Genomic DNA, 13,209 nt, shown 5'->3' with positions numbered 1-13,209 from the left:
TGCCCGTACACGGACGTGATTTAATCGAGAGGGGAAGTTTGCGCACGCTAATCACCGTTCGGTGTGTTACGTGGCAGCGCTCTGCATGAATTCGTTTTCACTACTTATAAAAGCGCTTCTTTCGTTTCATATACCTACGTTTCGTATATATATATATAATAATAATTTTGTGCGCTTCGTAAAATCGTAGGGGTCACGGTCAAACCAAATATTCCTTATCGTCGTTCGCATCACGAACGCGATTAATGCGTTTACAAACGTACGTATGCGTGTGCATAAATTATACCTACGGATATGGGTATACCTATTTGCCTAATTAATCACGCTATACGCACGCGGACGCGTATCCGTACAGCGTCAACACGTATATTTAAAAGTAATTTGCTGCTGTCTCTCTCTTTTTTCTTTCTCCGTTCGTCAGTTTTACGTTAATTTTCAATTAATTCTTTTATCGATATAGCGCGAAACGTGCGCTATAAGTGCTTCGTGATTTTATTATTAATCGGTGGAACAGTTGCGCGCTCGCAGATCATCCGTCGGTGTTCCGACTGTGTACGACTTTGACCGCTATTTTAGAAACGTACCTACGTTAGTCAAATTTTGCCGTCCGACTCGAAATAGGCGTATGCAGGCATCCGCGTGCTGTACGACTGTAGACTTTATCGCGTATTTATAATACCTCGCGTACGTTTTATCCGCGACTAGATCCCGTTGATCGCGGAGGTCTCTTTCGCGGCTGATTCACGAACCGGTCGTCGCGCAGATGTCGACGTCACTTTAACGCGAATGCGTTCGCGCTCATAGGGTACGGACGCTCGAATCCCCCCGATATCATCCTCATCCTGTATACCGCTTGAAAAGCAAAACAAAAAAAAAAAAAAAGAAAAAATACCGAAATAAAAAGGAAACGAACGGAAGAAATCTTACGGAACATTGTAACGACCGTAATAATTGCAGGTGTTGTAATCTACCAGCTGTCATTACAAACCGCGCATCGCGGATCAATCGACGCTATGGACGGTACGAAATTACCGATCCGGTTGAAATTCCCGTTCGATCGTTCGTAACGTACACGTGTATCGCCTTGTAATTGAAATCCAGCGTATATAATTGTGTATAAAAGAAAACCCGAATGACGTGGGAAAAATGACGAGGAAAACGATGAGGAAAAATCGAACACGCGACGTTGCGTAAGAATCTTGTTGAAGAGAAAAAAAAAACAACGAGGTAATGGCGTCCGAAAAACGAGTGCAGATTCGATCGTTCCCAATACCGCATAGGTGGAACGGTGCTGTAACCTGTTATATTAAATTCGCTCGCGAAGAATTTTCCGTCCCGCTACCAGCCCGGCACATCGAATACGGGAGAGGGTACACGGTGAGATTACACACTCGTTTACATTCGCAACCCACATATTATTTTTAAATAGCGGGTGCTTTTTTTCGATGCGGGTGCGAGATTCGACGACATTTTCGATTCGGATATCACTCGCTTAATTAAAAAACAATGTCGCCGTACTTTATAATAATCGATCGCGCGTTGGTAACGCGTCGCGTTGTTGTACAGTTTAGTTTGGTCGTTAATCGATGGTACGCGACGTGAAATTGCGCGAAATGCGGGGCTCCCGGTAAATTCATCGATCGCCAACCGGATGATATTCGCGAAAAGAAAAAGATAACGTTTAACGCGGGTAATCTGAACCCGTTTAGAGTGGCGCCCTTGAACATGCTTTCAATTTTTTTTTTTTTTATTCATCTCTTCCTTTTTTTTTTTCCCCTCGTATCTGTACCGCACCGAGCAACGAGCCGATGACTAATAACCGCGGAAAATCGACGATTTTTGCTCGCCTTTTACGTTCGGACGGAGTACGTTGCGCCTGGACCGTAACACAGCCAACTTCCACGTTATTGCCGCTGTTGTTGCTCCTGCTGTTGCTGCTGCATCGCCGTAAAAATAATTATCAACCTCAGAGTTATGGTTTATTTTATAAACCACGTTTTATGCGTATGAGTATGTACGTACACGTGTGTATACACACGTGTACGTACACGCGATGTTGCAGTGTTGGTAGGAACCCGTTGATTGGTCGCCAATCAACCAACAGCAATGTAGAATAATTATACCTGTAATATAATATCTACATGTATGATATATATATATATATATATATATATAATCGCGTACGCGTCCTTCGAATTAATTAACGTTGCGCTCCATAATTATTTCATATAACGATTATTCGCGCCCTATTTCGTTTGTTAGCATGTACATGTATATAACGACGACAACGCTCGTTATCTATGTGACATGAGAATTTTTTCAAATCTCTCACGAACCGCACGCATATTCGAACGCGACCTATTCGCGAACTACGCTCCCGGTATTTTGAAGAAACAAGTTTTGAAAAATTCAATCTCTCTTCGCACAAACGACAAAATAAATGAATGGATAAATAATATTGTCAAGAAGAACAATAACTTGATTTATTCGTTTTATTCACAGCTTCGTACCTACTGTAAAAGACGTGGTCACTCCTGATCCGTATAGATCAGGAGTGACGAAATGTAAAATTGGAACACTTTTTTCGAACGCACTGAAATCCATCGCGTTCGCCGAGAATTCAGCGGTGGATATCCCAATCCACAGGTACGCAGAAGTTGTTTATCGATCTACCTACCGCCGTTTGTTGGTTGGCTACGGTCTCTGGGTTGCCAGTTCTACCTATTGACCCCAGAACGTCCGCCTGCATAAGTCATTCGTATCGATACACCTACATACCTCTATGTATTGTATACATATATCCTGCCGTATAAGTTCAACCGGCTATACAACTCTACGAGGTGTGCCCTCGACTATATCCCATGATTGAAATGCACCACGTATAGGGTTGGTATCGCTGTCGGTGGTCGAAAAGTAGCCAGACCGGAACCCCCTCGTCGCACGCGTCGACCGACCCTGTCGGAAGCATATTTTTTGTTTTTTTGTTTTTTTGTTTGTTTATTTTTCCGTTCGCCGTCCACGTCGTCGGGTAATTACGGATATTGCAGATTGCCTCTTCGTATCCCGTTATCAATAGGATAGGACGAAAATGATTCGGCGGAGCAATATCGTATCGCCCACTAACTCAATAATTGATCAGATCGCGAGGGTTGCAAGGTCGCGCTTCGAGGTCGGGAAGTAATTAAGCTAAAGACGGTCTTCAAGGTTGTTTGAAAAAAGAATCGAACGACCTTACGACCGCACTTCTGTGTGTTTTTCTTGTAACGCGAACGTGTGCTTATACTACAGCGTATTAAACCATCCTAATACTTTGCGGCGGTTCAGGTTATCCGCCAATCTCGCGCTGCAGCCCAAACATCCTTCTAAAAATAAGAACCCCCAAAAATTTCCAAACCAAACCAATCGCCGGGCCAAAAAGCGTGAGGCAATCGAGCCGCGCGCGACGTTCCTCCTCCTCGTCGTCGTCGTCGTCGCCCCTCTTCGGCCGGTCAGCTCGCGCCAATTTTAATTTAAGACACCCTCAAATGTCACGAAGAAATTCCGAGACTTCGGATCACGACCGTTGCTCACTCGGTCGTACGCTGACCAACCGCATCTGCGAGGAAAAGCCCAGGTGTACGCGCCGCTACCTCGGACATTTTATGCAAATTGGCGGTTAGCGATACGACGTCCGAACTTTTGACGAAAATTCGCGTCGTCGAAGTGTGATCGGTGATCGGCTAACGATACTCGAGCGAATCAAATCGAAAGTGGACGACGGCGAGACACGGCTATGGCGGTAAAGTAGTTACGCCGCCGACGCGAATCGCGATTATATTCGTGCACACGGGTTATAAATTAAACGCCAGTTACGCTGTTACAGTAACGATTATGCTGTTGCGTTTAATAACCATTTCGTTGACGGTGTGCACGAGCTTAACTAAAAGCCACGTGTTCAACGGGATACGTAACGTCGAGCGTATGTACGTCGCACTCGCGGTATATGGACGAAGGTCGTTGTTAAATGCGATCCGCTGACGCCGATGTTCAACAAAATTTCATCGTCGACATTGAAACGGTCTAAAGTAAGCGGCTTTTCACGCGTTATTCAATATTCACGCATACGTTTTATACGAACTCGTTAGAAAATTTCCCCATCGATTCGTCTCTTCGTTCTCGTTCTTATCACCGTGCCCTATGAGTACACAACACTCGATACATCCGACCGTATTTGAGACGAGAAAATTGATAAGGGTAGACAATCGGCGTTACGCGATGCGCAAACTTTACTTGACTCACTTACTTAACGTTATTCGATAAACATCTGTAACTCGTCCAAATATTTTCCAACGGCCGTTGTTTCCATGGAACAACTGCGGTTCAACTAGTTCGCCATTCTTTTATCCGAACACTCGCCGGTAGTACAATTAATCGGAAATCCGCATTGTCCGTTACTGTTGTGTCTCTCTGAAGAAATCTCGCTGGTACAAATTACGTGAAATACCGAGAACGAAACTCGATTTCATAACGCGTTTTCAATCGACAATCGACGATCGATACGAGCCGATGACCCAAACGCTACCCAGGTGTATCATTGTCGTCGTTGTGTGTTGATAAATTTCCTCGATTTTCTTATTGTTTTTTTTGTTTTAGATTTTTTTTTTTCCGGAACGCGATTACGCGACTAAGATTCAACTGGTAGGACTATTCGACTTCCATTCGCGCAGAAAACCCTATTCAGCTAATGTCATAGGATATCATATTTCACGTCCGGTATCACGATGACCATGAGAAAATACTACGGACTACTACGAAGCGATCGGTCGGTTCCCAACTTCCTCTGTTTACTCGTAGTTAATTCTTTTTCGTTTCGATCGTTCCGAATAACGCGTTGATGGATGACGCGGTGTGCAGGTACTACACGCCACGTTCACGCCTACCTATAGACGGAGATGGGTATGAATGGACGAACTTGAAACGTGACTCTCAAGTGCTCTTCGTCCGTCTGGTGGCGCGGTCAATATGAGTTGGTTTATTCGGTCACGTTTACGTCCGTACGTTGTTTCGACACGGACACACATCAACGATTTCCACGTAATATGTATACGGATTCGCAAATTAATATATGACCCACACGTTACGCACGAACGACCCGACAAACATTGGAAGCGCGGTGTAGAATGATGATTCCCAACGCTCGACGACGATCCTGATGATCTTCCGATGATTTCCGAATTATCGCCGAGGGACTTTGACGTCATTTTCCTCGCGATTGGTCAAGTAGAATGAAGACATTTTCTCGGTTAGCCACGGGGACGAGGAAATCGCGCGATTCGCTGACTCCCGATGCGCATTTAGCCAATGTTGTTTTGATACACGCCGCCGTAGCAGCTGGTCTATTCCGGTTACCTCGCAAACCGGTACAAGTCGAATACGGTTATTACATCGCGTGAGGAGCTGGACGACGAAGTCCTACCCACCGATGCACCGTACCGTTTACAAAACTGGATTTGTTTTTTTTTTTTTTTTTAACAAATTTTCAACAACCTCACGATCCGAATCGCAACCGGTCACACTTGTTCTTATTTTCGGAAAACTTCATTCCATGATTTAGGATCATCATTTTGGACAGTGACCACCCAAAGTAGTCGGGGAATGAACGTCCAGTTCTCGTAGGACAATGTTTCAAGGTACCGCGCACACGTCCTCAGACCGCAGGTTTTAAGGCCGAATGGCATGCGATCCTGGCCGGGGCGGAAGGAGCGTGTCTATCCGCGAAGATAGTAAAATTTGTCCGATTCACGCATCGGTCACTCGGCAAGCACGTGGTTCCACGCGACTCCGTGTGTGTGTGTGTTCACTTTATTTCATTCATTCGCTGGATAATCGTCGTGTTCCTGTTTGCCGTTCACGGTCACTCTTCGTTGCGCTCGTGAGGCAAACGTATACTACACTACACTACACCACACCACGCAACGCCACGCCACGCATACGAAGAACGGAGAGTTTACACTGTACATGCGTACTGTTTCGATGTACACGCGTGTAAACCCACACGCACGTCTACCCATACATCTCAGACTTCGCGACGAAAAATTACTCGACTCATCTAGACGAAACATGAACCATAGAGAAATTTCATCCAACCAGAACTAGTTTTAGGTAGATAATGTTGATCGCGTCGAACGATCGCGATTTATCGGACCACGCCTCCCCTCAATTTTGCTCTGTATTAAATTTCGGAAAATTTCGCACCCCGCGTACCTGTTTCGCATACGCATAGGTATGCGCGTGCATATGCGTCGATTCCTGTACCGAAACGATATAATGATAATAAATAAAGGTAATCGTATACGTGGAGGTATACCTGATCTGGCGTAAAATATACCGTACATGTGTATGACGTATGACGTAAAAGATAGGTTTATTGCGCCGTAGGTAATTCCGCGGTATACGCTCACAGCCAATCAATACGTTTGGTTATGCGAGGCGTAATTCACGTATATACAATTACACACACACGTACGTACGTACGTGCGTACGTATCGTTGCCGAAAAAACTAATTCACTCCTTATCGAACGGCATTGAACGATAATGTGCAGCACTATGTACTAGGTGTACACGAACGCGTATCTCGTATAGGTATATGTATATATCGGGTTGGGTAAATTTTAATGCTTACGGTGAGAAATGAATTTTGTTAAAAATAATATCGATGATAATTGTAATTGGTCGTTTACCGGATTGAACGCACGCCCGTATACATATACGTATACGTGTGGCGTACACGCGGCGAGCCTGGAAACGGTTTTTTAATTAATTTTTCGATTTATCACGTGAATTAGATACGTTTTTCCAATTTCATAACTCGCGTTGCGGAAGGTGAAAACTATATTTTAATATAACTCCGATTAAACGAAGCGTTACGAGTCGATAACACGTTGGCTTTCGGCGTGTGTGTGTGTGTGCGTGCGCCCGTGTCCGCTCTGTGTGTAACCCAATTTTGTCAAAAGCACAGCGAGCATTTTAGCGTGAAGTAATTATATGCACAAACACAAGCAGGTGTGCGTAACGCTGTTTTACGTGCAAATAATATTCCCGATTACGTTGTAGCCGGGCTATTCGAAATTCGTATCTTTCAGCCACATTTATATATATGTATATATATACCCGTTCCGTTTTTGCCGTCTCTCCGAATCCGATTCTCCGTGATAAAACGAAGGACGTTGACCTCCCACCCCGTTTTAAGCGGTATTATACCGTGTACGTATGTATGTACATAGGCGCGTGTGCGTATACCCATATGCACGTATTAATTATGCGCGTTATGTATTAATTGTACAGATTACGCGGAGCTTTGCGCGGAGCTTGTAGAACATCTGGGTTTCTGTTCGCGGCGTGTGACATATTCGGTCGTCCGTTAAGAAATGGGTAATCCTTCTTCGGTACCCGGGGGAGCGTCGGTCGGAGTTCCCGCTCGCGGTGCCGCCGGTGCTGCAGCAGAATTACTGAATACGAAATTACTTCCTGTTTATTTAGCCCGTTCAAGAGTATAATGGAAAAGCCCCGTATTACGGCGGATATTAAGTTTACTCTGGGTGGCAAAGCGACTCGCGCGCGAGAGAGGGCCGGTGGTAAACGGTCGACGTTCCGCATAACGAGAACTCTGCCGACGACGTATTTGTAATTTTCCATTATTATGTTCACCCCGGTGGTACTCCGCTGTGCTCTTAACAATGTCACGCTAGACGTCGGAGACCTGCGAGTTACGCAATAATTCGCGTAATACCGCATTCCACGCCAAATATGATCGACCGTTGTGTCCCCCTGACCGTTTTACCTTGACTCTTTTACCCCGCTACGCGACTACAAACTTAGTTCCTATGAATCGAACACCTGGACTAAAAGAGATAATTTTTTTTTTTTCTAAAATTTGTTACAGTTCAGACATCGCGCAGGCGTCACATCAGCGATCGAGGGGTGTCAACCAGAGGCGTTGTTCATGGCTGGTAAGGGTCTTTCGAGATACAATGTTCAATTGAATTTCACGCACATGTTTTCGTAATTACTCACGCTATTGTAATTGAAACAAAAAGAAAAAAAGAGGGGCGAGGGGGGGGGGCAGAATCAAAGAATTTGTTTACGTTTCGTGCGAGCACCTCGTTATCGTCGCTCTCGCGAGTCTCCCGGGCAACACCTCGTCGCATATTGCGGCCTCGCTAAACTCTGGCTTTAGAATTTTTGCCCCCCTACTCTCCCCACCAATCCTCATCGCATTCATCCCACATCCCACTCCGATGTCGTATGTAAGTCCTCACATGTCCTCCTCTCGTATCAGTTTCGTCGCGGTACTCGCTCGACGCGCATCATCTCGATTGATCATCAATTATTATTATTATCACTAACCGCGCTGTACATTCTAACATTAATAATTACCCCAGACGAAACGAGAGACAAACAAGTGTGTGTACTTTTTTACAATCGTCGTTTTTGATCGATTAACTGTTTTCGATTTTTTATTTTCCGTATAGTACTTTTTTTTTTTTCGTTCGCGTTTTTCTACTTTTATACGTCTGCATAGAATTATCGTTGTCTCGTGTGTGTGGATAAGTGAAGCTTCTTTTTATTTTTTTTTTTTTATTTTTGGTACACGTAATAGAAAGACGTCGATAAATTTTTTAAATAATTACATCTACTGTACAGTGAACGTATTTCATACCAGTGTTGGAATATACGGGACTATTCAAGTTCGACGGTAAAACGAGTGAGGAATTTAAATAGCACGGAACTATTACGGGAAAATTTGTAATTATTGCGTATGGAATCGCATTAATATAGCTGCCCGACATTATTTCCAAGGGTCGAATTAACACACAGCGAGTGAGTATACTGTGTACCACATACACGTACATACGTACGTACCCACATACCGCTATGTAAATAGGCGTATCACGATTTATTAACTCCGTTTTCATCTGCGGTCTATGAAAATTATTACTTGGGAGATATATATTTCCCTCTCTCTCTCTCTCTCTCTCTCTCTCTCTCTCGTGAACTGATAAAAGGAAGAAAGAGAGAAAAAAAATCAAATAAAAAGCCTTGATAACGATGATTTGTTACATATATCTATAAAATGTCAACATTCCTTGTTATCAAATTTTATTAACACCTTGCATTATACGTATTATATTATTTATATGGCGCGCATACATGTACGCCTATGTGGATCCTACTGGAAATTATATATACAAACTTTAACACGCATTTAAATTTTTTTTATCAAGTCCAGAATATTCCGACTCCGAACCATACGAAATTCATTACTACGTAATTTTCATAATTATTCTCTTTTTTTTTTCCTCAAGGACATTTTCTTGTTGCTGTTTGAAAATTTTTCATTTTTTTTTTTCCTCCATATTCTAAACTTTATCAACGTTCGATGAAATGCAGTAAGAAATATGCATTATATACTTTGCTCTACTCGAACGCACTTGTTAAAATATATTGTTACTAATAATATTTGACATAAGCATAAGCGCGTCTGCAGCAGAAGTCCGCTGCGGATCGATCACTCTTATTAGAGGTATCTGTAGAGGTATCGATGTATGTATCTGTATCACCTGCTGCGATGCACAGCTGATAGGTTCGCTAATGTCATAAATAATGATGATAATAATAGCGCGAAGAATCGCGAGAAATACGATACATATCCTCAACGATGTACGATAACGACCGTGAGGATGACGGTGACGATGATATTGCAGGTAATATAATTTGAAATAATTTTTCACCAACTCGAACTGCATAGGGGGATTTGTAATGCAACGTGGATTCTCTATCGGCTCTTTATATTGTAGCGTAAATACATATCTGAGGACCAATTAACTACGCTCGACTTTTTGATAATTGTTGTTAATAATGACGATAACAATGATGATAATACACGAGACCCCAGGACCGTTGGCCTTCCTCGCCATGAAAAACTATCGCTCGTATTACAATTGTGCATTAACGCTGGACGAGTTCTATACTTTTCATTTCTTTTTTTTTTTTTTTGCTTTTTCTCTCTCCCACAATTGAGATAAGCCACTGGTAATTTGAAAAATTATACGAGTAATTTCGATGATGGTGAAACTTACTAGTCGCATACGCCTCTCCGTTTGTTATTCATTTTTATTTCATTTTATAAACAGAATTTTTATAAAGAAAAAAAAGAAAAAACTATGCACTTATCATATTACATGCGGTATACAAATATATTAATTTACTTCTATATCAGAAGAGAATATTTTTTTCATACATTCGTAATTAATTTTGACTCTAGTTGAGTTTTATGAAAAAAACAAATTAACAAGTAAATAAATAAATAATTGTTTGAGAGAATATAGCACGACATATATACGTATGTAGATATCCGTAGTTTATGTGCGGCGTGTAGAAATTAATTAATTTTCTGTTTTTTTTTTTTTTGTTTTAATTGTTTTCAATGCAATTAGCTCGGTACTAATTTTCAACGAATCGCTGTTTCTTTTTTTTTTTAACTATATTTCGTTTCGGGTGTTACACAGATTGTTACACCTCTTATAACTACACGTTACACGATATCCATCTCGATTGATTACTTCACGGTCGTCAACTCGAAGAGTAATTTAGAGAAGGAAAAAAAAAAAAGGCTCCAATCGGCCAGTAATCGCATTGATTTTTCAACTGAAATTGCCTCGTGATTATACATTACCAGTTTTATACGTACGAGGAAATTGTGCGATAACGGAGTCTGATTGGGGAAAATCATCGACGATATATATAAGGTTATTGGGTAATCGATTTCGTTCCCCGAGCTGTGCTCAACGGTGCAGGAGCGTAGAATAGAAAAAAAAAAAAAAAATAGAGAATGTCGAATAAAAAAGTAATTGAAACATCACCGGAAACGCGACTAGCTACAAAAAAAATATCTACACACGTATACGCGTTATGTTGTACCGCTTGGACCGAAATGTTAACGGAGAGAATATAGCGCGCTGTACGTTGCAGCATCAGCATCAGCGACTCTCTATGCATGTATAATAAAAGAGTAAAATAAGATAAATGAAATTACCCTACGACAGCAACGTTGGATCTATAATAGTACGTACGTACGTACGTACTGCACAATCACCCGCGATCAAATGCGACTCTTGCACCGCAGCTACGGTGGTACAGATGTAATGTACATAGTTCATCACTTTGTACGTGTGTTAGTAAAGTGTTACCCACATACGTATACATACAGGAGGTACACTCGATTCGAATTTTATACCGTTGCATTTCATTTTATAATTTTTTCGATTCTGGTTTCCAAAAATTTTAACCAACTCGTGCAGATCTGCGTTTGAAAAAGACGTGTCCGATGAAACTTACGATCATAATAATTATCCTAGTTCTCGAAATAAATCGGTTGAATCGAAAAAAAAAAAATTTCACGCTACCGTCACTTCTAAATGATTCGTCAAAGTTTCGGTAAAAAAAATTAAGAAAAAAAAAAAAAAAGATAACTACCACGAGCAAAACTTATCGGTAGCAGCAATATATCTATGGTAGCAGTGTTTTTCGAGCACTTCAGTTGACTTGATTCTTTTTTTTCTTTTTTTTCGGAAGTATAAATAAAAAATCTAAAAGTGACACGGAACGCCGTATAACGTAACGTGTGGATTTATCATCAACGTTTGATACAGCGTGTATACCACTGTATACATAATTTGTAACATAATTCCATTTATAGTATGTATATATGTAATGAATATAAAAATATATCGATGTGTAGTGCACGGCGAATCGCGTTATCTACATGCGGATATGAGAGGGAAAGGGGACCGTTTCTACAGAAATCGTTTCTGTAGAGCAAAAGTTCTACAGATTCGTTTCGACAAATTTCAGTTCAACAGAATAATTCCGACGTCGAGTCTACCGAGTCTACGCAGAATTTTCGTTTCTGGATAAAAATAATGTCAGATCGTTCGGATCTACGGAATCGAAATAATTTTGCTGTAGAAACGAACCCTGTGGCAACGACTTCGTACAGATCAATCTATCTGTAGAACCGAACTTTCCACATGAACTCCGCAGAATAATTCTTCCGTAAAACTTGAAGATTTTTTTTTTTTTTGCTTCCAAATTCTTCATATTCAAAGATATGTATCAAAAAATATAAAACGGAATATACCGTGTGTCCCAGCGTTAACTTTACAGTATGTCTGCTTGCCGTTCGAAAGGCGCCAGGCCTACGCCATAGCGGTAAGCCAAATCGTGGTTCGTGAATACACGTGGCGCCATAGCGTAACCCTGGCGCCTTACGAACGGCAAGCAGACATAATGTAGCGTTGACGCTGAGACACACGGTATATTCTCTACGAAATTTCATTTGGAAATTTTTTTTTGACTCGACATTTTTAATTGACGTACGTACGCGCGTCGGAAATGGGGGGTTGTATTATATACGTACACGGTAAAAAATTGTTGGTTGAATTCAGTCGAAATGTACGTGTACATCGTGTACGCATATTATGCACATAAGGATATACATATACTTGCGCGTGTCACGTCGATGCCATCCACGCTGCAAACGTGACAGATAGGCTAAGATTTCATGCATTAACTCCGTATATGTACCGTGACATGTACCGATACGATATACATGTACATAATGTACCCCGTGCGTCGTTGTACGTGGGTTACGTAACTTTATACATGTATAGAGTGAATACGTATTATACGGGTATCGGTTCAATATTCCTTCAGCACGTGCTCTAGATAAATTTTCCACGATCGCAGACGGCCCGGGCAAACAGACAAGACTCACTTAGGGATGCTGTTGCCGCCGCTGCTGGAGATGACACCGGAATCTCACGTTCTTACGTGTAATACGTATAGGTAGACGCGATACACGTGTGTGAAATACACCGCGTAACTACGTGAGGTATATGCACGTGTATATATTATGCTAATTACCATGTGTATATATATATATATATATATATATATGCGTAATCGCGTCGAGATAATTCGAGCTCGCGATTCAAACGGAGTTGAAATATAATCCGATTGTAGCGTGTCTTAATTGCGACACATTTATATTCATTTATCTTTTTCTTTTTTAAAGTTAATTTGATGATTTTTTTGTTTCCTACAGCATAGGGAAATATATGTTCGAAAATTCGAGATGACTCGATTGCCCTTGCTGCAAAGAGAAAAAT

At 41.6% G+C, this 13,209-nt stretch overlaps 1 protein-coding gene across 5 annotated transcripts in view; it reads left to right on the top strand.

Annotated features, from left to right (window-relative positions):
- The window catches only part of LOC105683437 (protein Tob1), a 41,720-nt gene that overhangs the window by 16,466 nt on the left and 12,045 nt on the right, over positions 1 to 13,209 (top strand). For 3 of the 5 annotated variants that reach the window (XM_048652971.1, XM_012396019.3, XM_012396020.3), the window contains exon 2: positions 7,923 to 7,989. In XM_048652971.1, coding sequence (XP_048508928.1) covers positions 7,983 to 7,989 — 7 coding nt within the window. In that variant the 5' untranslated portion in view covers positions 7,923 to 7,982. Of the gene's footprint in view, positions 1 to 7,922; positions 7,990 to 8,258; positions 8,861 to 13,209 lie in introns of those variants that run through there. The other 2 variants (XM_048652973.1, XM_048652972.1) reach the window with 2 other exon arrangements.

This window comes from Athalia rosae, chromosome 3 (assembly GCF_917208135.1).
Source record: "Athalia rosae chromosome 3, iyAthRosa1.1, whole genome shotgun sequence".
Classification (NCBI taxonomy): domain Eukaryota; kingdom Metazoa; phylum Arthropoda; class Insecta; order Hymenoptera; family Athaliidae; genus Athalia; species Athalia rosae.
The sequence above is the reverse complement of the archived record's forward strand: the minus strand, read 5'-3'. Positions and strand labels throughout refer to the sequence as shown.